The sequence below is a fragment of the Schistocerca americana genome, chromosome 4 (genome assembly GCF_021461395.2).
Source record: "Schistocerca americana isolate TAMUIC-IGC-003095 chromosome 4, iqSchAmer2.1, whole genome shotgun sequence".
NCBI classification, from domain to species: domain Eukaryota; kingdom Metazoa; phylum Arthropoda; class Insecta; order Orthoptera; family Acrididae; genus Schistocerca; species Schistocerca americana.
In genome coordinates this window covers 724,453,134-724,477,584 of record NC_060122.1, presented here as the reverse complement: position 1 = coordinate 724,477,584, position 24,451 = coordinate 724,453,134, and the positions used below count along the sequence as shown (strand labels likewise).

At 45.9% G+C, this 24,451-nt stretch overlaps 1 protein-coding gene across 2 annotated transcripts in view; it reads right to left on the bottom strand.

Annotated features, from left to right (window-relative positions):
• The window catches only part of LOC124612611 (acylphosphatase-2-like), a 71,001-nt gene that overhangs the window by 43,076 nt on the left and 3,474 nt on the right, over positions 1 to 24,451 (bottom strand). For both annotated transcript variants that reach the window (XM_047140905.1, XM_047140904.1), the window contains exon 2: positions 23,487 to 23,503. In XM_047140905.1, the coding sequence (XP_046996861.1) occupies positions 23,487 to 23,503 (17 nt within the window). The remainder of the gene's footprint in view (positions 1 to 23,486; positions 23,504 to 24,451) is intronic.

Genomic DNA, 24,451 nt, shown 5'->3' with positions numbered 1-24,451 from the left:
GGCAACCAGTGTAATGAAGGGAGGAGGGAGAGAGAAGAAGAGCAAGATCAATGGCAGAAAAGGTACCATGATTGGCACTGAAACCGGTGGGGGAGCCATCATTAAGAAGGCACAAGTCGTGGTCTGCAAGAAACTGGTCTATGAGAAGACCCCGACTAGACATAAATGCATTGCCCCACAAGGGATGATGAGCATTAAAATCCCCGAGAAGGAGGAAGGGAGGAGGAAGCTGCTGAATAAGGGCAGTTAAGGCAGCAGGCATAAGAGTCCTGTCAGGAGGGAGATAAAGACTGCAAACCGTGACCTCACGAGTCCAGGTGGACCCCAACAGCAACTGCTTCCAATGTAGTCTGAAGAGGAATCCACATGCTAGAACATCTGTATGGATCAACACACAAACGCAACCAGAGGCCCGCAGGGGGCTGACCCGATTTTGGCAGAAAGCACAGAACCCCAATTTTGGCAGAAAGCACAGAACCCATGGAGGGTCAGTGAGTGATCATTAGTAAAATGAAATCTCTGTAGAACCACACAAGCTGCAGAGTAAAACGAAATAAGGGATTTCAACTCCAGAAGATGACGGTAATATCCATTACAATTCCATTGGATAACCACAGAACGACGATTCAAATAGGGGGTGAACAGGCTAAAGCCAGTCATGCCACCAGGTCACCATCCGTCACCAACAAGGAGGGGTCGACATCCATGAACAGCAGATCAGAGTCAGGTTGCGAAGGTGGGGATGGGACCTCTGGCGATACCAGAGGTTCCTTGTCCCAGGACTTATATTTCTTCTACTTTTCTGTTTGAGATCAAGGAGGGCTACACTGCAAAAGGGAGTCTGCTGCAGCAAGATCTGGATCAGAAAGAGAGCAGGCGACCTGGGGGTGCACAGACTGTGGTTCTCGTGGTTGTCATGTGGCAGCAGACCTTTCACCTGGAGGTTGCTGGGAAAGGGGGGGGGGGGGGGGGTCCCGGGAGGGGTGCCCTTGACCAGCAGACACCGAAGAAGTGGGACACTTCTCTGGCTGGGGAGGTGGAGTGGCACCTGGAGGAGTGTGGGAACTGCAGGGGAGGGGGGGTGGTTCGATACTGGGGGGGAGGAAGGGGGTGAAGATGTACCTGAAGCATAGCTAGACGTCATTGACACAGGATGAAGACGTGCATACTTCTTACGAGCCACAGTGTAGGTTAGACGGCCAAGGGACTTATACTCCTGTATCTTCTTTTCCTTTTTATAAGCTGGGAAATCCGGTGAAAGTGGAGAATGATTGCCATGACAATTAACACACACAGGAGGGCGAACACAGGAACTCCCCTCATGGAGTGCATGTTCACAGTCACCACAGAGAGGGGTCTGTGAACAGTGGGAGGACATGTGTCCAAAGCGCAAACACTTAAAACATCTCATAGGTGGTGGGATGTATGGCTTCACGTCACATCGATAAACCATAATCTTGACCTCCTCAGGGAGGATATCCCCTTCAAAAGCCAGGATAAAGGCACCATTATCAATGCAATTGTCCTTCGGCCCCTTCTGAACACGCTGAACCAAGTGAACACACCGCCATCCTAGATTGTCTCTAAGTTCATCAGTTTGAAGGATGAGGTCCCTGTGAAAAATTACACCTTGAACAATATTCAAAGACTGGTGGGGGTAATGGACCCATGAATAGTGCCAAAATGGTCACAGGCACAAAAGGCTGCAGACTGGGCAGCTGCAGCAGTTTTGATGAACAACAAAACCGACCGCATCTTGCCCAGTGTGTCCACTTTGCCAAACTTGTCTTCAATGTGCTCCACAAAAAATAAAGGTTTGGTATTGGTGAAAGTATTCCCATTGGTCCTGATGCAAACCAGATAGCGGGGGAAAGGTTTTGCCCCTAGCCGACGAGCCAGACCTTCCTCCCAGGGGTAGCTATGGAAGGGAATGCCGAAAGGCCAGAAGAAGCAGCACTCAAAGAATCAGTTCCATTCAAAGAGATGGCTGTAGAAGAACAGCCCGAGTTCTGGACCTGTATGCATGTCATTTGCATAGCGTCTGCCCTGATACCACCCTCTCCAATCAGGGGCTCTCCCCATAGGCGCCATCCAGCCACAGCAAGGGCCGTTTGGCACAGCGGCTATTGCTAGGAGTTCTGATGCTCCAGGATCACAAGCAACCACTCCTAGGCTTACATGATGTGGTCAACGGCTCAGGTATCAGAAGTGTGATCCCTTTGTTTTCAGGGGGCTCAACCAAAAGGGTACAGAGCGACCCCACTACATGGGCTGGCTACCGTCCTGGCTATGTGCCCTAACATCGGAGGAAGGGGTGGGAGGAAGGGGTGGAAGGAAGGGGTGGGAGGAAAGGGTGGGAGGAAAGGGTGGAAGGAAGGGGTGGAAGGAAGGAGTGGAAGGAAGGGGTGGAAGGAAGGGGTGGAAGGAAGGGGTGGAAGGAAGGGGTGGAAGGAATTAGGAGGGCACATGCCGGAGACACTAAGTAAGGTGCTCTTCCCCAAATGGCTCACACTACGGAATAGAAATTTAGTAATGGAGGTCAAACCCCAGAGAGGGACCAGAGAACGCCAAAAGGATGAGAGGAGAGGGCGAAGGGGAAGGAGCAAGGACAGGAAAGGAGGGGAAGGGAAAGGAAATGCAACCCAGGAAAGAAGTAAGGCTGCAATAGCTCAGGGCCCCGTGCTCACCACGCACGTACTCACCAAAGGACCATGAGCCCCCTGGGGGGGTCTGAGGTAGGTGGTGTGGGAGCAATAGGGAGGGAAGTGCCCCCCCACCATCAAGGGGGCAGGTGTAGTCTTCCAGCTCTGAGAGCTGACTGGAACTCGTGGAACTGAGGGGGGCTACAACTGTTCTCGTAGCGGCGGCATAAGAGGTGGTCATAGCCACAACATGTAGGTGCTCAAATTTCCTCTTGGCCTCAGGGTACATCAGTCGGTCCAGGGTCTTGTATTCCATGATTTCCCTTTCTCGCTGTAAAATCCTGCAGTCTGGTGAGCAAGGGAAATGATGCTCTCCGCAGTTGACACAGATGGGAGGCAGGGCACATGGAGTATTGGGATGGGATGAACATCCTCAATCTCAATATGTGATGCTGGAAGTACAGCAGGATGACAAATGGTCGAGCTTCCAGCACTTAAAGCACTGCATTGGGGGAAGGATATATGGCTTGACATCACAGTAGGTAGACCAACACCTTGACCTTCTTGGGTAATGTGTCACCCTCAAAGGCCAAGATGAAGGCACCGATGGCAACCTGATTATCCCTCAGACCCCGCTGGACACGCCAGACAAAATGAACTCCTCGTAGCTTTAAGTTGGCGTGCAGCTCATCGTCAGACTGCAAAAGAAGGTCCCTTGGAAAATAATATCCTGGGCCATATTTAAGCTCTAATGAGGTGTGATTTGTTTTTAAGTGCTTTATCTGAAAATTACCTTGAGCAGTTAAACAGAGAATCTACTCGTGACGATAACATTTTAGATCTTCTGATGACAAACAGACCCAAACTATTTGAAACAGTTAACGCAGAACAGGGAATCAGTGATCATAAAGCGGTTACTGCATCGATGATTTCACCCGTAAATGGAAATATTAAAAAAGGTAAGAAGATTTTTCTGTTTAGCAAAAGTGACAAAAAGCAGATTTCAGAGTACTTGATGGCTCAACACAAAAGTTTTGTCTCAATTACAGATAGTGTTGAGGATCAGTGGTCAAAGTACCATCGTACAATATGCATTAGATGAGTATGTGCTAAGCAAGATCGTAAGAGATGGAAAAGAGCCACCGTGGTACAACAACAGAGTTAGAAAACTGTTGTCGAAGCAAAGGGAACTTCACAGCAAACATAAATATAGCCAAAGCCTTGCAGACAAACAAAAATTACGTGAAGCGCAATGTAGTGTGAGGAGGGCTATGCGAGAGGCATTCAATGAACAATGTACCGACTTGGCAGAAAATCCTAAGAAATTTTGGTCCTATGTCAAAGCGGTAGGTGGATCAAAACAAAATGTCCAGACACTCTGTGACCAAAATGGTACTTAAGCAGAGGATGACAGACTACAGGCCGAAATACTAAATGTCTTTTTCCAAAGCTGTTTCACAGAGGAAGACTGCACTGTAGTTCCTTCTCTAGATTGTCGCACAGATGACAAAATGGTAGATATCGAAATAGATGACAGAGGGATAGAAAAACAATCAAAATTGCTCAAAAGAGGACAGGCCGCTGGACCTGATGGGATACCAGTTCGATTTTACACAGAGTACGCGAAGGAACTAGCCCCGCTTCTTGCAGCAGTGTACTGTAGGTCTCTAAAAAGAGCATAGCATTCCAAAGAATTGGAAAAGGGCACAGGTCATCCCTGTTTTCAAGAAGGGACATCTAACAGAAGTGCGGAACTATAAACCTATATCTCTAACGTCAATCAGTAGTAGAATTTTACATCTACATCTACATCTACATTTATACTCCGCAAGCCACCCAACGGTGTGTGGCGGAGGGCACTTTACGTGCCACTGTCATTACCTCCCTTTCCTGTTCCAGTCGCGTATGGTTCGCGGGAAGAACGACTGTCTGAAAGCCTCCGTGCGCGCTCTAATCTCTCTAATTTTACATTCGTGATCTCCTCGGGAGGTATAAGTAGGGGGAAGCAATATATTCGATACCTCATCCAGAAACGCACCCTCTCGAAACCTGGACAGCAAGCTACACCGCGATGCAGAGCGCCTCTCTTGCAGAGTCTGCCACTTGAGTTTATTAAACATCTCCGTAACGCTATCACGGTTACCAAATAACCCTGTGACGAAACGCGCCGCTCTTCTTTGGATCTTCTCTATCTCCTCCGTCAGACCGATCTGGTATGGATCCCACACTGATGAGCAATACTCAAGTATAGGTCGAACGAGTGTTTGGAACACGTATTATGTTTGAGTGTAATGACTTTTCTGGAGACTAGAAATCTACTCTGTACGAATCAGCATGGGTTTAGAAAAAGACGATCGTGTGAAACCCAGCTCGCACTATTCGTCCACGAGACTCAGAGGGCCACAGACACAGGTTCCCAGGTAGATGCCGTGTTTCTTGACTTCTGCAAGGCGTTCGATACAGTTTCCCACAGTAGTTTAATGAACAAAGTAAGAGCATATGGACTATCAGACCAACTGTGTGATGGATTGAAGATTTCCTATATAACCGAAGGCAGCATGTCATTCTCAATGGAGAGAAGTCTCCCAAAGTAAGAGTGATTTCAGGTGTGACGCAGGGGAATGTCGTAGGACCGTTGCTATTCGCAATATACATAAATGACCTTATGGATAACATCGTAAGTTTACTGAGGTTTTTTGCGGATGATGCTGTGGTATATCGAGAGGTTGTAACAATGGAAAATTGTACTGAAATGCAGGAGGATCTGCAGCGAATTGACGCATGGTGCAGGGAATGGCAATTGAATCTCAATGTAGACAAGTGTAATGTGCTGCGAATACACAGAAAGAAAGATTCCTTATCATTTAGCTACAATATAGCAGGTCAGCAACTGGAAGCAGTTAATTCCATAAATTATCTAGGAGTACACATTAGGAGTGATTTAAAATGGAATGATCATATAAAGTTAATCGTTGGTAAAGCAGATGCCAGATTGAGATTCATTGGAAGAATCCTAAGGAAATGCAATCCAAAAACAAAGGAAGTAAGTTACAGTACACTTTTTCGCCCACTGCTTGAATACTGCTCACCACTGTGGGATCCGTACCAGATAGGATTGATAGAAGATATAGAGAAGATCCAACAGAGAGCAGCGTACTTCATTACAGGATCATTTCGTAATCATGAAAGTGTTACGGAGATGATAGATAAACTCCAGCGGAAGACAGCAGAGGTGAAAGTTCTCCAGTCCACCTTGTTCAAAGCCCATCTGGGCAGACGTCCGTATGCCTGACGCTGGGGCAGTGACAGGAAGATGGGGAAGTGGTCACTACCACAAAGGTCGTTGTGTGCTCTCCAGTGGATAGATGGGAGAAGTCCTGGGCTGCAAATTGATAAACCAATGGCCAAGAAACTACCGTGAGTCACACTGAAATGTGTGGCGGCCCCAGTATTTAAAAGGCAGAGGTCGAATTGAGTCAGTAAAGTTTCGACATCTCTACCTCAGCCAGTAAGCATGGTACCACCCCACAAGGGGTTATGGCCATTAAAATCTCCTAGAAGCAGGAAAGGTTTATGGAATTGATCAATCAGAGCAGCTAATACATTCAGGGGGTACTGCACCATCTGGAGAAAGACACACATTGCAGACAGTTATTTCCTGTGTTGTCATTCTGACAGCCACAGCTTCAAGAGGGGTTTGAAGGGCGCACACGTTCACTACAGACCGAGTTTAGGACAAACACAAATTCCATCTGACACACTATTGTAGTTCGCTACAATTCCTGTAATATCCCTTATAGCTGCGGAGGGCAGAGGTTCGCATTGCTGGGAACCAGCTTTCCTGGAGGGCAATGCAGATACCAGGTGTAAAGCTCAACAGTTGCCGTAGACCAGCCAGGCGGTGGAAAAAACTGCCGCAATTCCACTGGAGGATCATATCGTGAGACTGGGAAGTCATGGAACATTCAATGAGGCAGTTTACACCTCAGAGTCACCTGCTGCCACCAATTTATTGCCTGAGCAGTCTATATCCATTGTGTGTGAGGGTCTGGTGAGATCTAGGGCGTCAGCGGATGCCAAAATCTCCACCCCATCCTCAGCCGCAGAGCTTGTAGGTAGCGGTGGTGTGGGTGCCACCACAATTTCCTTGGTCTTAGGGGTTCCCTGGCTGGGAGTACTTCACTGGCTCAGTCTCTGGGACTGAGGGTGAGCGTGAAGCTGTACAACCAGCTGCTTTTGGGCTCTTCAGCCACTAGTCATCTTTCCCACTAGAAGAAACCTGGGAAGGGAGTTACCTTCATAACGAGAGAAGCTGAAGACAACTTATGCTTCTCCACCTTAGAATTGGGGACGGATGGCTCCGATGGTTGGGGGGGTGTTGCTCCCAAAGTAGGTGGTGCAGGAGCAACAGGGAGGGAAATGCCCCAACCAAGAAGGGGGGCAGATGTAGTCTTCTGGCTCTGAGAGGTGACTTGGGTTGGCAGAGCTGATGATGCCACAACTGTTGTAGCAGCAGCGTAAGATGTCATACGCATAGGATGCAGGCGTTCAAATTTTCTCTTAACCTCAGTGTAGGTCAGTCTGTCCAGGGTCGTGTACTCCATTATTTTCCTTTCTTTCTGGAGAATCCTGCAGTCAGATGGGACATCAATGAACGTTTCGGCGTCTGGCGGCACGAGGGGATCTGGTTACCTCAAAGATCATACTAGTGGCCTTTGCTGTGGTTTCTTCTTTTTGTCTTCCACAATTTTTAGCAGTTGAGAATCTTCAGTGGGGTATACCTATTGTGTGTAGGAGTGGAGTAAGAACGCACAACTGGGGAACCTACAGTCTGTTGATCCTTCAGCCACTAGTTGGTGTGGGATTGCTCATCTATGGATTTATGGGGATAAGGTTCCAGGAAGAGCCCTTTTTTTTTGTGTGGTTTTAGGGCGCACAACTTCAACGGTCATTAGCGCCCAGACTACATTAGGAATGCACCGCGAGGCACAAGTTTAAAACAGCAACTAAAAGGGAAAACACGATAAAAGATCGACAGGCATAGAATTAAAAGAAACAGCATAATTAAATGTCCTTAGACAGGTTGGTCAATTTGATCAAATGAACCCGAGCAGCTGCTCCTGGGTCATCCGTTAAAATGGCATCGAGAGTACATGGCAGGCCAAGATCAAGACACAGTGGAATAAAATCCGGACAGGACGTTAAAATGTGGCGGACCGTCAGCAAGTGCCCACATGGGCAGAACGGCGCCGGCGCAGCCGTCAGCGGATGGCGATGGCTGAACCGGCAGTGTCCAATTCGTAACCGGGCCAAAACTACCTCTTCCTGCCGAGAGGGGCGTGAGGAGGACGTCCAAGCCGCGGGAAGAAGTTTCAAGTCCCGAAGCTTGTTGTCCGTAAGTGCAGCCCAATCGGCATGCCACAGCGATAAAATGCGCCGACAAATGATCCTGCTACAATCTGATGAAGGGACACAACAAGAAGCTGTCCGAGGCTGGAGGACCGCAGCCTTGGCCGCGGCATCTGCAGCTTCGTTCCCAGGGATACTGACATGGCCAGGAACCCACATAAAGCTAACCGGAGAACCGTCGTCCACCAGCTGCTGAAGAGAGCGTTGGATCCGGTGCACGAAAGGGTGAACCGGATACGGATCACTGAGGCTCTGGATGGCGCTCAGGGAATCAGAGCAGATGACATAAGCAGAATGTCGGTGGCGGCAGATGTAAAGAACAGCCTGGTAGAGGGCAAAGAGCTCGGCTGTGAAGACCGAACAATGGCCATGGAGCCAGTATTTGAAACTTTGTGCCCCGACAATAAAAGAACAACCGACCCCGTCATTGGTCTTAGAGCCATCTGTATAAATGAAGGTCATATTAATGAACTTTGAACGAAGTTCGACAAAACGGGAGCGATATACCTAACCGGGGGTAACCTCCTTTGGGAGCGAGCTGAGGTCAAGGTGAACGCGAACCTGAGCCTGGAGCCAAGGTGGCGTGTGGCTCTCGCCAACTCTAAAGGTTGCAGGGAGTGAAAAATCAAGGTGTTGAAGGAGGCGACGAAAGCGAACTCCAGGGGGAAGCAGGGCAGAGACATACAACCCGTATTGACTATCGAGGGAGTCATCAAAAAAGGAACGATAAGACGGGTGGTCGGGCATTGACAGTAGCCGACAGGCATACCGACAAAGCAGTATATCGCGCCGGTAGGGCAGTGGCAATTCACCGGCTTCAGCATTAACACTCTCGACGGGACAGGTATAAAATGCTCCAATCGCAAGACGTAAACCCCGATGTTGTATGGAGTTGAGGCGGTGTAAGATGGACGGCCGTGCAGAGGAGTACACGAAGCTCCCATAATCCAGCTTGGAGCGGACGATCGACCGATATAGGCGAAGTAGGACGGTTCGATCTGCTCCCCACGATATACCACTGAGAACACGGAGGACATTTAGAGAACGGGTACAACGGGCAGCCAAATAAGACATGTGGAGACCAGCTAAGTTTCCTGTCAAATGTAAGACCTAAAAATTTTGTGGTCTCCACGAATGGGAGAGCAACGGGACCGAGTCGTAAGGACGGTGGGAGAAACTCTTTGTAGGGCCAGAAGTTAATACAGACCGTCTTCTCGGCAGAAAAACGGAAGCCATGGCGACACTCCAGGAGTAAAGATGGTCAAGAGAATGCTGAAGACAGCACTCCAGGAAACATGTACGCTGCGCGCTGCAATAGATGGTAAAATCGTCCACGAAAAGGGAGCCTGATACATCAGCTGGGAGGCAATCCATTATTGGATTGATCGCTATGGCGAAGAGAGCGACGCTCAAAACTGAGCCCTGTGGCACCCCATTCTCCTCGCGAAAGGTGTCCGACAGGACAGAACCCACACGTACCCTGAACTGTCGATTAATTAAAAAGGAATGAATAAAAAGAGGGAGGCGACCGCGAAGGCCCCATGTATGCATGGTGTGGAGAATGCCCGCCCTCCAACAGGTGTCTTAAGCCTTCTCCAAATCAAAGAACACAGCCGCGGTTGGGCGCTTCCGCAAGAAGTTATTCATAATGAAGGTTGACAAGGTAACCAGATGGTCAACAGCAGAGCGGCGTCTACGAAATCCACATTGTACATTGGTAAGTAGGCGCCGAGATTCGAGCAGCCAAACCAAACGAGAGTGAACCATGCGCTGCATCACCTTACAGACACAGCTGGTAAGCGAGATGGGTCGATAACTGGAAGGCAAGTGCTTGTCCTTCCCCGGCTTAGGAATCGGTACAACAATAGACTCGCGCCAGCATGCGGGAACATGTCCCCCAATCCAGATGCGATTGTAAGTATGAAGAAGGAAACCTTTACCCGCAGGAGAAAGGTTCTTCAGCATCTGAATACGAATAGAATCAGGCCCTGGAGCGGAGGACCGTGACCGGGCAAGTGCATTTTCGAGTTCCCGCATGGTGAAAGGGGCATTATAACTTTCATGATTCGAGGAGCGGAAGTTAGGTGGCCTAGCCTCCTCTGCCTGTTTTCGGGGGGGAGGAAGGCAGGGTGGTAACGTGCGGAGCTCGAAACCTCTGCGAAAAAGCGGCCGAAGGCATTGGAGATATCCTCAGGGGCCACAAGGACATCATTCGCGACCGTCAAGCCAGAAACTGGTGAGTGGACCTTAGTGCCAGATAGACGGCGCAGGCTACCCCAGATAACAGAAGAAGGAGTAAAACTGTTGAAGGTGCTTGTGAAAGCAGCCCAGCTGGCTTTCTTGCTTTCTTTAATAATATGACGGCACTGCGCACGTAATCGTTTATAATTGATACAATTCGCCACTGTAGGGTGGCGTTTAAAGGTGCGTAAAGCACGTCGACGAGCACGTAAAGCGTCTCTACATGCCGCGGTCCACCAGGGGACCGGTGCGCGACGTGGAGAAGAAGTGGTGTGAGGGATGGAATATTCAGCAGCAGTGAGAATGACTTCCGTGAGGTGTGCGACCTGACTATCGCAGCTTGTGAAGGTTTGATCCTGAAAGGTCGCCCTGGAAGAGAAGAGCCCCCATTCGCCTTTGGAGATGTTCCAACTAGCTGAGCACGGAGAGGGGGTATGATGCAGGAGATGGATGACACGGGGAGTGGTCGCTCGAATATGTATCAGAAAGGGCATACCACTCAAACAGGTGTGCAAGTTGGGTAGTACATACAGAGAGGTCTAAATGGGAATAGGTGTGAGATGTGTCCGAAAGAAAAGTAGGGGCGCCAGTATTGAGGCAAACAAGATTGAGCTGGTTGAAAAGGTCTGCTAACAGGGAGCCCCTCGGGCAGGATGCTGGAGAGCCCCAAAGGGGATGGTGGGCATTGAAGTCTCCAGTTAACAAAAATGGTGCAGGTAGCTGAGCAATAAGTTGAATCATGTCTGCCCTGGTAACGGCAGACGACGATGGAGTGTAAATGGTACAAATAGAAAATGTAAAAGTGGGGAGAGTAATTCTGACGGCAACTGCCTGCAGGCCAGTGTGCAATGTGATGGGATCGTAGTAAATATCATCCCGGACCAGCAACATAACCCCTCCATGAGCCGGAATACCTACCACAGGGGGTAGGTCAAAACACACAGAGGTGTAGTGTGCCAAGGCAATGTGATTGCATGGGCGGAGCTTCGTTTCCTGGAGGGTTACGACGAGCGGATGGTGCAAGCGGAGCAGCAACTTCAAGTCCTCTCGGTTGGAGCGAATGCTGCGAATATTCCAGTAAATAAGTGCCATCGTGAGTAGAAAAGGAAGATGAATGAAGGGGTCACCTTGAAGGCCGCTGAGGGCCTGGCTTCGAGCGAGTACTGCCGCCGCTATCAGTAGGCGGACAGTCATCGTCCATCGGTTCTATAGGTTCATCGGCCATCTCGTTAAGATGGCCGGGAGGAGGAGCTTCCTCCGCCGGTGAACGGCCAGATGTTCGGCTACCAGCGGTGCGGCCAGGCGAAACGGATGACGGCCTGGGGCGGCAACCGCTGGGTGGCGCAGGAGAAGAAATGCGCCATGGAGGAGAAGGAGAACTGTGCTTCCTACGAGCCTTCTTGGAAGGTCTTTTAGTGGAAGTACTGGTCGACGGCTGGGAGTGCGAGGTACGTAAGAAGTCTGCACGGGACGGTTCCTTCTTGAAGGACCGTGCATCTGGTTTCTGGGTCTTCGTCTTGGCAGAAGCTGATGAAGGTGCTTGTGTTGGAGGGGTGACGGGAGGAAGAGGAGACGTCGACCGCGCGATCTTAGCACTGGCCGAACGGACGACCGTGGTGCCGAAGGTCAGATCGCATGTCTGCGTCGCCACCTCCCTAGTAGTCCGAGGAGAGGCGAGAACAGTACCGTACTTTCCCGCTGGGAGCAGCGCGGGCTTCCTACTAGCAAATAGCTTGCGAGCAGCCGAGGTGGACACTTTCTCTTTGACCCGAATTTCTTGGATACAGCGTTGTTCCTTGTAGATGGGACAGTTGCGGGAGGACGCTGCATGGTCACCCCGACAGTTCACACGACGAGGAGACGGAGGTGGACAGTCACCCTCATGGGCATCCCTGCCACAAGTGACACATTTAGCTGCATTTGAACAAAACTGGCGAGTGTGATTAAAACGCTGACACTGGTAGCAGCGCGTAGGTGTCGGGACATAGGGGCGAACAGAAATAACCTTGTAGCCCGCTTTGATACGCGACGGCAGCTGAACACTGTCAAAGGTCAAGAAAAGTGTCCGGGTCGGTACAAGGTCATTGTTGACCTTTTTCATGACCCTATGGACAGCCGTCACGCCCTGCTCAGCGAGGAAAGACTGAATATCCTCGTCAGTCAATCTGTCAAGTGATCGAGTATAGACCACACCACGAGACGAATTCAAAGTGCGGTGAGCCTCCACCCGGACAGGGAACGTGTACAGGAGTGTGGCCCGAAGCAGTTTTTGTGCCTGAAAGGCGCTCTCAGTTTCTAGTAATAAGGTACCGTTACGCAACCTGGTACAAGATTTGACAGATCCGGCTATGGCATCTACGCCCTTCTGGATAACGAAAGGGTTGACAGAGGAAAAATCCTTTCTGTCCTCAGATCGAGAAACGACGAGGAACTGTGGGGCAGGCGGTAGTACTTTTGTCACTGGTGGCTGGTCAAGTTTCCGTTTTTGGGCAGAAGTCGAGAGAGATGGAGTGAAATCCATTGCGGAGGAATCCCCCATGATTGCCAGCATCTCCGATGGCGCGCTCCTTCCTTGTGGGGACCCTCTCAGAGGGCACTCCCGCCTTAGGTGAATGTTTACACCTCAGGTCACACCTCCCGAGAAACAGACGGAGGGACCAATCGGCATGGTCAGAAGGTATCAGCTCAAGCAATCACCCCTCCCTGGGCCTGGCCTTTACCAGGGGGTACGTGCGTGCCTCACATGTCTACCCAGGGCGGGGAATTACGCGTTACCCCGTAACCGGCTACGCGTGCGAACGCGTGGGTCGGCCTTCAGGCGCGCACAGGGAGGAAGGAAAAAGAGGAAAAAGAAGGGAGAGTGGGAGAGAGAGGACAGACTGTCTCAAACGCCAAGGCGGAGACCAGAGAAGGCAAGGAGAAGAAGGCAATGAGAAGGCAAGGAGAAGAAGACAAGGGAAAGAGTAAGGAAGACAGTGAGATGGAGAAGAGCAAAGAAAGGAACCAACCAAAGGAAGGAAGAAACGAGAAGTGAAAAAGCAAAATGACCGCAAATAGAGGTCGTGGAACCGTCCGTCTCCGGACGCAGGCGCTAACTACCCCCTTGAGGGGGAGGGACTCCTTTTAGTCGCCTCTTATGACAGGCAGGAATATCTCGGGCCTATTCTAATCCCCAGACCCGCAGGGGGGAAGAAGAGCCCTGTCACTGGCAGACAACTGAGGACAATCCTGCTTCTCCGGCCAGGGGTTATCGTGGAGGGGTTTCCAAAGATGGCACTGCAGGAACCATGACAGGACAGGACTTATCGTCCCCATGGTTAAGTTTATTTGCACAATTGCTGGAGGTCAAGAGTTGACGGAGTGAACACACCAGATACTGCCTACTACTTGCCTACAGTAGTAACCAAAGGCCAGTCTCCACAAATTGGGTCGTATGTAAACCAGGAAGAGGTATGCCTGAAGCACTGGCATTAAAAGCACCACATCAGGGGTGGGAAATATGGCTTCATATCACAGCAGTAAAGCATGACTTTGACCTCCTTTGGAAGCAAATCTGCCTCAAAATGAGGATGAATGCATTGGTGTCAAGCTTTTTGCCTGGCAGGCCTTGAAGTACACAATATACAAATCCAAGTGTTTGCATAGTTCATCTGTTTACAGTATTAGGCACCAGTGAAAAATTAATTCCTGTACCAAATTTAGCATCTTATGGGATATTTCATTAGCACATACATAAAGTTGTTTACAAGACAATAATGCCCAGGACCGGGTAGGTTTCGTTGTCTTAACTGACATGGAATCACTTCACAATTTGCTAAGAAAAGAAAGTGTGCCAAATACAATTTAATATTCTCCACAAAGAACATTGGCTTAATAGAGAGAAAGAACCCTCCATCTGTTTGGGTATAAATCAGTAAATGTCTGCAAGTCACTTGGCTTTGTTTTCCTCCTATGGCATGGCCAATGGGAAACAGTTCCAACGATAATGACGACCTGCTCTGAGTTGCAGTCTGACTGAAGAGGCTGCAGGAGCCTCACACTCACCAGCTGATAACTTTGGTCATTTCAGGATGCAAAATATCTGCCATGCTACCACATATTCTTATCATGTGCTCTCCTCACAGGCACCACCCAACCAAAGCAAAGGCTACCTCACATGATGGCCAACGCCCAGAATCCCACTGCCACCAAATTGACAGGCACCTCTCCTTGGCCTGTGCAGGAACGTGACAGCTCAGGTCATCACTAGTGCGATCCTTGTGTGGTCAAGGGACTACCACTGTAAGGGTACCTCACAACCCCTGAGTGGACTAGCCACCACACTGGGTATTGGGCAACATTACCCACTTATTCAGCAAATGAATTTTGAAAAGGTGGAGGGTCAAACCCAAATGTGTGTAGAAAACGTAAGTTAATCAAAATATGTGATGTAAAATAAAAGGAGCAAAGTCAGAAAAAACATAATTGCTGTCCAACAAGTAAGCTAGGTTGTCAGCAGAGAATCTGGCCCAGAGAGCAAGTTTGAGAAAAGATACAGTCAGAAAATAAAACTCCAACACACAAATGGAAAAAGAACTGCAATGACTTGGGACCCATGTTTGCCATCCACATACTCTCAAAAGAGCTGTGGGCCCCTTTGGGCACTGAGATTGACTACCACCTGACAGAAGCGCTGGGTCATTTTTTTTTTCATGCTATGGTCTTTTCTTTCATTGATGGTGATCTCCAAAATTCATCTCAATCAATTGTGGGTGTTGCTTCGCAGGACAAGTACTATTTGTGGAATTATTGCCTTGTCTCCATGAAGAACTATAAATCCGTGTGGTGCTCTTCTTAAAGACCAGAGCAAATTATGCGAACAGATAGGATGTAAACAGTTTTTGATGTTGCTGAGCAACAGCCATACAATGATTTTTAAATGAACACACCACCGCTTGTTTATTTAATTACGACCCAGGTTCCGTCCTTTTATGCCGTTTTCAAGTGATAGCTAAACGCAAAAATTGCATACAGTAAGACCACATAAAATTTCAAAAGATGTAAAATGTCTTAACAATGAACATAAATCAGAGTATAATTACGAAATATTTACTTACAGTTCATGTCATTAACACACACTGCAGGACATGAAACTCAAAATTGGCCATAAATTAAGAAAAATACATTTTTTTTTTTAAATTTATGGCCAATTTTGAGCTTCACATCCTGCAAAATGTGTTAATGACATGAACTGTACGCACATATTTTGTGATTATACTCTGATTTACATTCACTGTTTAGACATTTTACATCTTTTGAAATTTTATGTGGTCTTACTGTATGCAATTTTTGCTTTAGTCACTTGAAAAGCATAAAAGGCCAAAACCTGGCTCTAAAGTTTGGGGTGTGATGAGATTCAACTTCTCACGACGTTACTCATGAAGAAATAGTTCATGTGCAAACGGCACGATGCCATTGTCCAACAGGTACACTATTTTGACAAGCGCTTACAGTATCATCATCAGGTGTGCTGACTGATTGCCTAGGAGCTGGCACAGGGATTTGATCTCCTCCTCCTTCCCTCTGACCCTGCACTCTAAACATGGTCATATATAAAGCATTCTTATGAATATTCTCAATTTTGCACCAACTGCTAAATCCTCACCTATCACAGACATCATCAGCACAGTTGAACATGCAGCTGCACAACTTCCACCTGAAGCAGTTAAAAAAAGTGTGTTGTGAAACATGTCACACTGTCAGATGAACTAAACCTAAAACCAAATATATACAGCAGGGAGAGGGCGGCCATAAGGGAATTGGATCACTTTGAGAAGATGCAGGGCCTGCTAGAAGATTGTGCATATCAGAAGGTTGACACTGATCTTACAAGTAGGGTGGAGAGGAAGATCATTGAACTACTCAGATAATCTCACTTGCCAGACAAAGGTGCCCCAGACTGACTTTTGAAGGTCTACAAAGACAGGGTGCCTTTACACCCCATTGTTAAAATATTAACGCCCTGATTTACTCACTAAATACCTGAAGGATGTGCTTAGTCCATACATCTGAAAAATCCACGTCATATTCGTAACTAACAAGCGGATTTTGATAAGCATCTTAATAAGTTTAGGCTTAGTGATTCTGACATCCTTGTGAGGTTTGATGGAAGAATGGACGGATAGGCAGATGGATTTAAAAATGTTGGGCACTAAATAGTGTGGTCATCGGTGCCCTTTCACAAGGTCGTAATACTGGTGAGTGAGTAGTTATTCTTTTTAAAACAAAAGACATATGCCATATAACTATAGCTACAGTAATAAAAAAAAAATTTCACTCAACCTCCAGCAATCTATTCATACCATTGTCACTTATTACAAGAATTAATAAAACAGTGGAAGGCAGTATGACAGCCGGTTGATCACCGAAATGATGCAAAGAGCCAACAACTCAAAAACACATTAAAACTTCTATTCACTTAAACTGGGCAGGAGTCCTGACACGACACAATTTTCTTGTTATTGTTTCATCGTCTCCCTCTTCGAGCACCTTTACAAGAATCTTTGGAACTTAGTGACTAGAAATTTGACAGAGAGAACCAATCTTTTTTAGCATCTCTTCATGTTGACACTTTCTTTTCGATGGAGCTACTACAAGCACGTGGAAGGACAAGCTATGGAAAGTCCACTTTTACTAGCTGTCTCCAACATGTATATCGATTTCAAAGAGGAAGCCCTAGAACCAGCCACATGGAAACCTACCTGTTTCTTCCAGTATGTTGATGACACCATCATATGTCCACATGAAAGAGACAAGCTGAACAATTTCCTCATACACCTCAATTCCATACACTACAAAATCAATTTTACCATGGAAGTCAAAATAGATTGACTGCTTCCCTTTCTGGATACCCTGGTAGCGAGAAAAACAGATGGCACATTTGGCCACAGCATGTACCAAATGAAGACACACTGATCTATACTTAGCAGACAGCTGGCACCACCAGGCAAAGAGGAACAGCAGGCTCAAAACATTAGTATATACACCTCGCACCCTCTCTAAAAATGTAACGTCTGAGGATGGTGCACTGGAAAAATGGCTACACGGAACTGTAAATTCAGAAAGCTCTACATTTTACACCCACTGTACAAACAGTGGAAACTGAAGAGGAACTTCAGGAGGACTCTGTGGTTGCATTTGTTCCATTTCATGGTGCATTATCTGGAAAGATTGGACAAATTCTTTGAAAACACGAGGTGAAGACTGTCATCTGCCCAATAGATAAAACACAGGCACTGTTTCGTAGTGTCAAGGATGATCTAAGTATACGTAAATCCGGGGTCTATCAGATCTCCTGTCAGTGTGGTATGATTTACATGTGTCACACTGTGCATGCTGTCAAAGATCGTTGCAGAGAACACCAAAAGCATAATAAACTGCAACAGCCTAACAGGTTGACAACTGTGGAACATTGCCTTTTGGAACTACATACTAGCATTCTGACACAGACATCTAACTTCTGGGACTGCGTTGTTAAAGAGGCGTCCGAGATTTGAACACGGGAACTGCTAATCAGTTATGATACTATATCCTTAGTAAGGCCAGGGAATCCACACTGAGACGAATTAAGAAGAGGAAAAATATCACACAACTGACAGGCTTCAAAGACAGGCAAAGCAAAGGAGACACACCACCGGCACACGTTCCTGGGCACAAACCTCTGATGGAGCATTGACAGTGGGAGAAAGAGATGCTGGAAGCCTGCCTGTGCCTGGTTGGGGACTGCATACACAACACCAGATTGGGTCAGAGGGGGAAGGTGAGGATGGAGTTGGGGAGTGGGGAAATAAGCCCTGCACCAACTCCTAGGCAATCAGTTCTCAACACAACCTGATGATGGCTACACTGTCACTTGCCAAGATGTTGTGCCCATCGGACACTGACATCCGGCCATCAGTTTCGTCAATATGGGATGTTATCACCCAAGTGCCCTCCTTATTTTACCATAACACAACCTCACCAAGGACTCCATTTCAGAGTCTTCTCATATCTTTGAGTGCTAGTAAACATTTCTTGTCACATGAACAAAATAGATATGTTAGAATTTGTCACTCAGAATTGCTACACCAGAGCAAAACAATACTGAAGCTCTATTTGGAAAAAAATTGATAAGCCTTATCTCAAAAGTTAACAAGATTAGAAAAACATGTATGTCATTATTTTTTTAGCCACTTGCAGCTAACAGCCCAGGTGAAAGCAGATAACCAGCAGTTATAATATGGCAAAAGATTTTTGTGGTGAAGGAGTTAATTCAGCAGGCATACAAAGCAAAACATGACAGCGGCAAGAAAATAGTCTTTTGAATTGCAACAACAGGACACTGTATACTGAAGAAAACTTCTGAAGATTTACAACTGAGAAAGTTGGCACATCATAGACATAACACTACTTCATTAGTGGCTGGGCAATCTGCTTTAGTGGAAATGCTCATTCAGATTAACACTTATGAACAGCAGTTACAAAATGCACTGGCACTCACGGCCTCTTTCGGTAAAAGTAAAGAAGTATTTAAAAGAAATGTGAAGGGTTGACACAGAAGTAATTTAGAAGCTACAGAAGTGAGCAACAAGAAAATCAGCATTGCAAAGTAATCAGTACTATTATTAATTCATCTTCTCACAAAAAACAGTCGCTTTTTATATTTAATCTGCAACACAAAATATTCGATTTTTATGACAAGTTGGAGTTTGCAGTGATTCCCACCAGAACAGATTAGAACTTGTTCTGAAAATGATCCACCTTTTCCCACCAAACAGCGATTGTCCTATTTATGTACTTTACGTCCTTTTCAGTACAATTTTATATGTATCCCATGCACTAACAGTAATGTTGTAGAGTCCAATCTCTTCTGTAATCAAACAGCTGTTTCCAAGCATTCTGTCAATAAAAGAATGCCTGCCATTTGCTCTACAATCTTTTTCTCTCAGAGTTTTGCCCCCTGTGGCTCCCATCAGTATCTCAAATTTTTCACTGACTTCTCAACACATGTCCTATAAACCTGCCTGTTGTTCTGGTCAGTGTTTCCCCACACACTCCTTTCCTTACAGATTCTGCAAGGAACTTCCTCATTTCATATTCATCTGCTTAATCTGTAGCATCCTTCTGTAGCACTACATCTCAAATGTTATAACTGTCTCCTTTCCTTACACAGCCCGTGAAATGGAAATGATCATATGGTATTATGGGCCGAGTGACATTGGGGGTTGTACAGCAGCCTGGAACAGTCTTTCTACTGGACATGACTTCAGCAACTTGCATGTCCAATGAAGATGAGATGAATGATTAGGGCAATGCAAACTACCAGTCCCAAGCAAAGCAAATCTCCGATCTGGCCAGGAATCAAACTGTGATCCTGCAATCTAGAGAGAGCGATGCCAAACACTAGCTGCTGAAATGACAGCATAAATTTAACTACTTCCTGTAACATAACTTCTCTCAGGGCTCAAGTAGTTCATCATTAGTTATCTTGATACACAATACACTTTTAATAAATCCTCCAGTAAACTTACACAAAAAACAGAGGAGTGGGAGGAGACATGAAAGATCTTCACTTTAGGTTTGCTCTGTCCTGTTGATGCTCATCAGCTGTCTGGCTACTTTAAGTGACCCATCACAATTTCCTCTCCTGTGCCCACCTATTCATTTCAGAGCAGCAAATACACCCAATTCTGCCAAGTGCCCTACAATGCACTCATGAAGGAATAATACACAATACAGTGACTTCAGTTGGCCTGAGACTTTGATGATGCAGCTGAATAGGATTAAGATCACTCCAAGGTAATGGTCTGCTTGTTAATATAAGTGAAGTAATGGAAATGAGTTAAATCACTCATCTGTAAGATGTCTACCACAACCTAATCTTCAAAAATCAAGTACAGAAGGAATGCTTCCCATAAACATCTTCAGCTTTCACAATTTATTAATTTTTTTTTTTTTTTTTTCCCCCACTCATGGTCTTACAGTCAGGTTTTGAGCATACACAGTTTTTGGTAAGCCACGGTTTTTTTCTAGTCACTAATGAAATCTCCTCGAAGATATCAAAACATTTTTATCATGTGGGCATGAACATGATTTACATCATTCCCATCACCTCCCAATGATACAACAAAATTCCTGAATTTTTTTAATAAGCATTTATTCTGTTCAACATGTATTATGTCTGCTGCTAAATCTAATACTTTATAGACTCAGTCATTAATGAACAATGACCATTTTGTGCCTAACGATAAATTTGTGCCAGGCTGGGACTAAGATTTTTCGGCTTTTGAGAGCATCACAACATATATCACTGAAACTGATTCAACTGATAAGAAACACAACACAAACAGTAATGGATCCATCACACTGCCAAGAGCATGCTTCAAATTGCATTTGTGCCCATGAAAGGCTTTCGGTCCACAAAAATGTGCTGTGTCTCAAAAAGCTAGTTAGATGTTCCACATGAATATATTTTCCTATTTGGAAGTACAGAAACGTCCGATCCTACCCGTCGGCTTTGACCCATGACGTCACAAATATGGCGGTAACGACAATTCCAATATGGCGGATATAAAAGCGTTCCATACGTATCATAAAGACGAAAATACACAGATAAACAACACACACACAGGTTTCACAAAAAGCCTAATGACTAACGGGACAAGCGTGGGAAATTGGGGGTTTTTGGGTGGGGAGAAACTAAATATAAACAAATTTAGCCACCCACCGCCATACAAAACCACGCAAAACGACGAAAAAAACCGACATCACAAAACTCAACAAATACCACAAAAAACAATCTTATCTGGAATCGGACACTTCCTTTGACCTATATAGATCAACAGTAGCTCCCGATCCCATAAATTGGGATCGAACACTTCCCTTGACCTATATAGCTCAACAGCATCTCCCGATCCCATCTCCCATTACAAAAATCAACATACTCCACCAAACATTGAGATTGAACACTTCCCTCCAACTATATAGCTCAACAGCAGCTACCAATCCCATGACTTAGGATCAACCACTACCCTTGACCTATGTAACTCAAAAACATTTCCCAATACGAATACCAATACCAACCCTCACAGCCACAAATTTCATTGAAACACTTCCCTATACCCCAATACACAACACATACGCCAAAAACAAAAGGGAACTTACCACAAGAAAGTTCCAGCCCCACAAACTAGATTGGCCACCACAATCACACACACACACACACACACACACAAAAACCAACGAAAAAATACTGAACCAAAAGAAAAACCCAACCCACCCACACCTCAACCCCCCCCCCACAACCCCAAAATAAAAAACACACAAACAAAAACTAAATACAACATAAAAAACATCTCAATCACACACTACAACTCAACAAAAACTTCAACAAAATAGATCCTCCACAACTAAAACACAAAAACCAACACACTCCCCCTCCCCCCCCCCCACCTTAACAAACACTATACAACAAAATAAACCACCCACCCCACCCTGAACCACAGCCACCCACCCACCTACCCAGCCCCCCCTAACTAACCACTTTCGGCCTATACATTTTACCCACAGCCCTTAAAAAAACCCGAAAAACACAATAGCCCTCTGGGACACTCTTCCGCCAACAGAACTCCTCTAAATGAGACTGAAGGTTGGAAGAGCGCCTCTTCCCCCTCCCAAGAACTGACTTAACCACCCCCCACATCCCCTCTATTGTATTAGTACAAGCCCCTGTATCATAATTCTTAAACTCTAAACTATGGTTCACTCCTAAATGATTAAATCCCCTCTCACCCAACCCCCTATAAGAAGAAAAAGCATCAGAAACTATTGTGGACCCCGACTCTATATATTCCTCAATTAACCCCACTAATTCAGCCTTCGACCTCCCTCCCACAACCCTAAAAACACATTCGAAACCCCCACCCCCCGGAACAACAGCCCCCCACACCCAAAGACCAGCCACAGACTTCCCCCTCCCATACTTCCTTTTCCCACCTCCACAACCACCCCATGCCCCCCGAACTTACCCCTGTACTTAATAAATTCCGAACACACTTCACGACAAAAGGAATACCAATCTAAAACAGTCCTCTCACTCACACCAGTCTCATGCGCACAAAAACTCTGTGGGGATCTATAACAAAAATAATATGTAACAAGCACAATCTCACGCATGCCCAATCTAGACTTCTCGAACCAGGTACCGCGCCGTATGGAACGCCATATGTCATCTTTACGACAGCGCCACATGTAACCGTCCCTGGTCCGAGAGGCAGGAACTTTAACCAATTTCATTGGTTCGCGGCACACACCGCACTTCACAACTTCGGCAATTAAGTCAAATAGCTGAAGAAATTTGATCAGCTCTATAGCTGTCTCCCCCATCATAGCCCTCAACCGAGCACTATTAATCCGGTCTTTCATATCCATTCCTGAACAAAAAATCACAACCGAATACACTTAATAACAGACTCACCCAACGTACAGCAATCATGATTACATTAACCATCACACAAAACCGTTAACTCACTAATATAAATTCCTCTTCAAAATGACGCACGCAGCACTCACCACTAAGCAACAGTAAACTGAGCCCAACACACCAAACAAACGAAAACCATGAACATACCACCAGAGGGCACAACAAACAACAACACGACATCTACAAACACGCCACACTCACAAACCAAACTCCGCGCCGTAGTGACGTCACACACCACAACACCCTTAGGTCACGGGTCAAAGCCGACGCGTGAGATCGGATCTTTCTGTTGACCCTCCTATTTTTATGAAGGCTGCTGTGGCACTGAATCTAAAGTTTTTCTGAGATCGGATCTTTCTGTTGACCCTCCTATTTTTATGAAGGCTGCTGTGGCACTGAATCTAAAGTTTTTCAAATATCTAGAAAGGCTGAATCTTTCGGGTGACTTCTATCCACATAATTTAAGATATATATCATGTGAATAATGCAACGTAGGTATTAAGGAAGTACTGTGTTTTCAAAATTCACACTAGTTACCACAGGGAAGATTACACGTTTGAGAAAGATAATAATGCAGCAACACAAAAATCACTGCAAAATAAAATGAACACTATTGTTTCCACTTCAAAATGGTTCTTTGGGAACATAAATATGTGGATTACCACTGTTGATTCAGTTGGCAATAAGGTACTCACTTTCCGGAAGAACACGCCTGAAACAAAAAATGAAACAATTATGTAAAAAATTATACATTGTCAAATAGAAAGTATGGCACTATAATGCTAAGTATCACAACATGATCTATTTGATTGTATTTATTTATAATATCCATCCTATCAAACAGAGTACTTTAAAATAAACTTATAATAAAATGCTCCTCACATTTACCATTAACACATGTCTTGGCAAAAATGTGCTTTTGGAAGTAACTGTTTACACAAATACTGTAGCATAATCTATTCCAGGGAGCAATAACATATTTCATTTTGATAATTTTCTGTTTAGAATTATCATCACATTGAAAACTTCTTTGCATATTAAAACTGACAACGGTTATAACCAATCCAACCAAAAAATTCAAAAACACTAAATAACACCAAAAAGGCAAAAAATAATGTACAGAAAATAAATTGGGGAAGGAAAAGTATAAAAAAAATATACAGCTAATAAGAATTCCTGTTAGACTGTGTAACTACAATAATTCTGTAATCATTAGCCCATAATATATAAGTAAGGACAATATGAGATCGTTTTAACAAGAAGAATGTTTGTTTTTATTAGGAACCAGACAAGTAGCTAGAATGTGTGCAATTCACACTGTAAGATCAAATTTTCGGGACAACTGAATTCAGCAATAATGGATGCTGACTTCAGCCTGTCACAATGTTGATATGTCATGTGACATCATATGTGCACAAAAAGACAGAACAGCACACAGAAAATATTTCTAAAAATGGCCCTGAGCACTATGGTACTTAACAGCCGAAGTCATCAGTCCCCTAGAACTTAGAACTACTTAAACCTAACAAACCTAAGGACATCACACACATCCATGCATGAGGGGGATTCGAACCTGCGGCCGTAGCGGTCGCACGATTCCAGACTGAAGCGCCTAGAACCGCTCGGCCACAGCGGCCGGCTCTGTTGACAATAGGAGAAG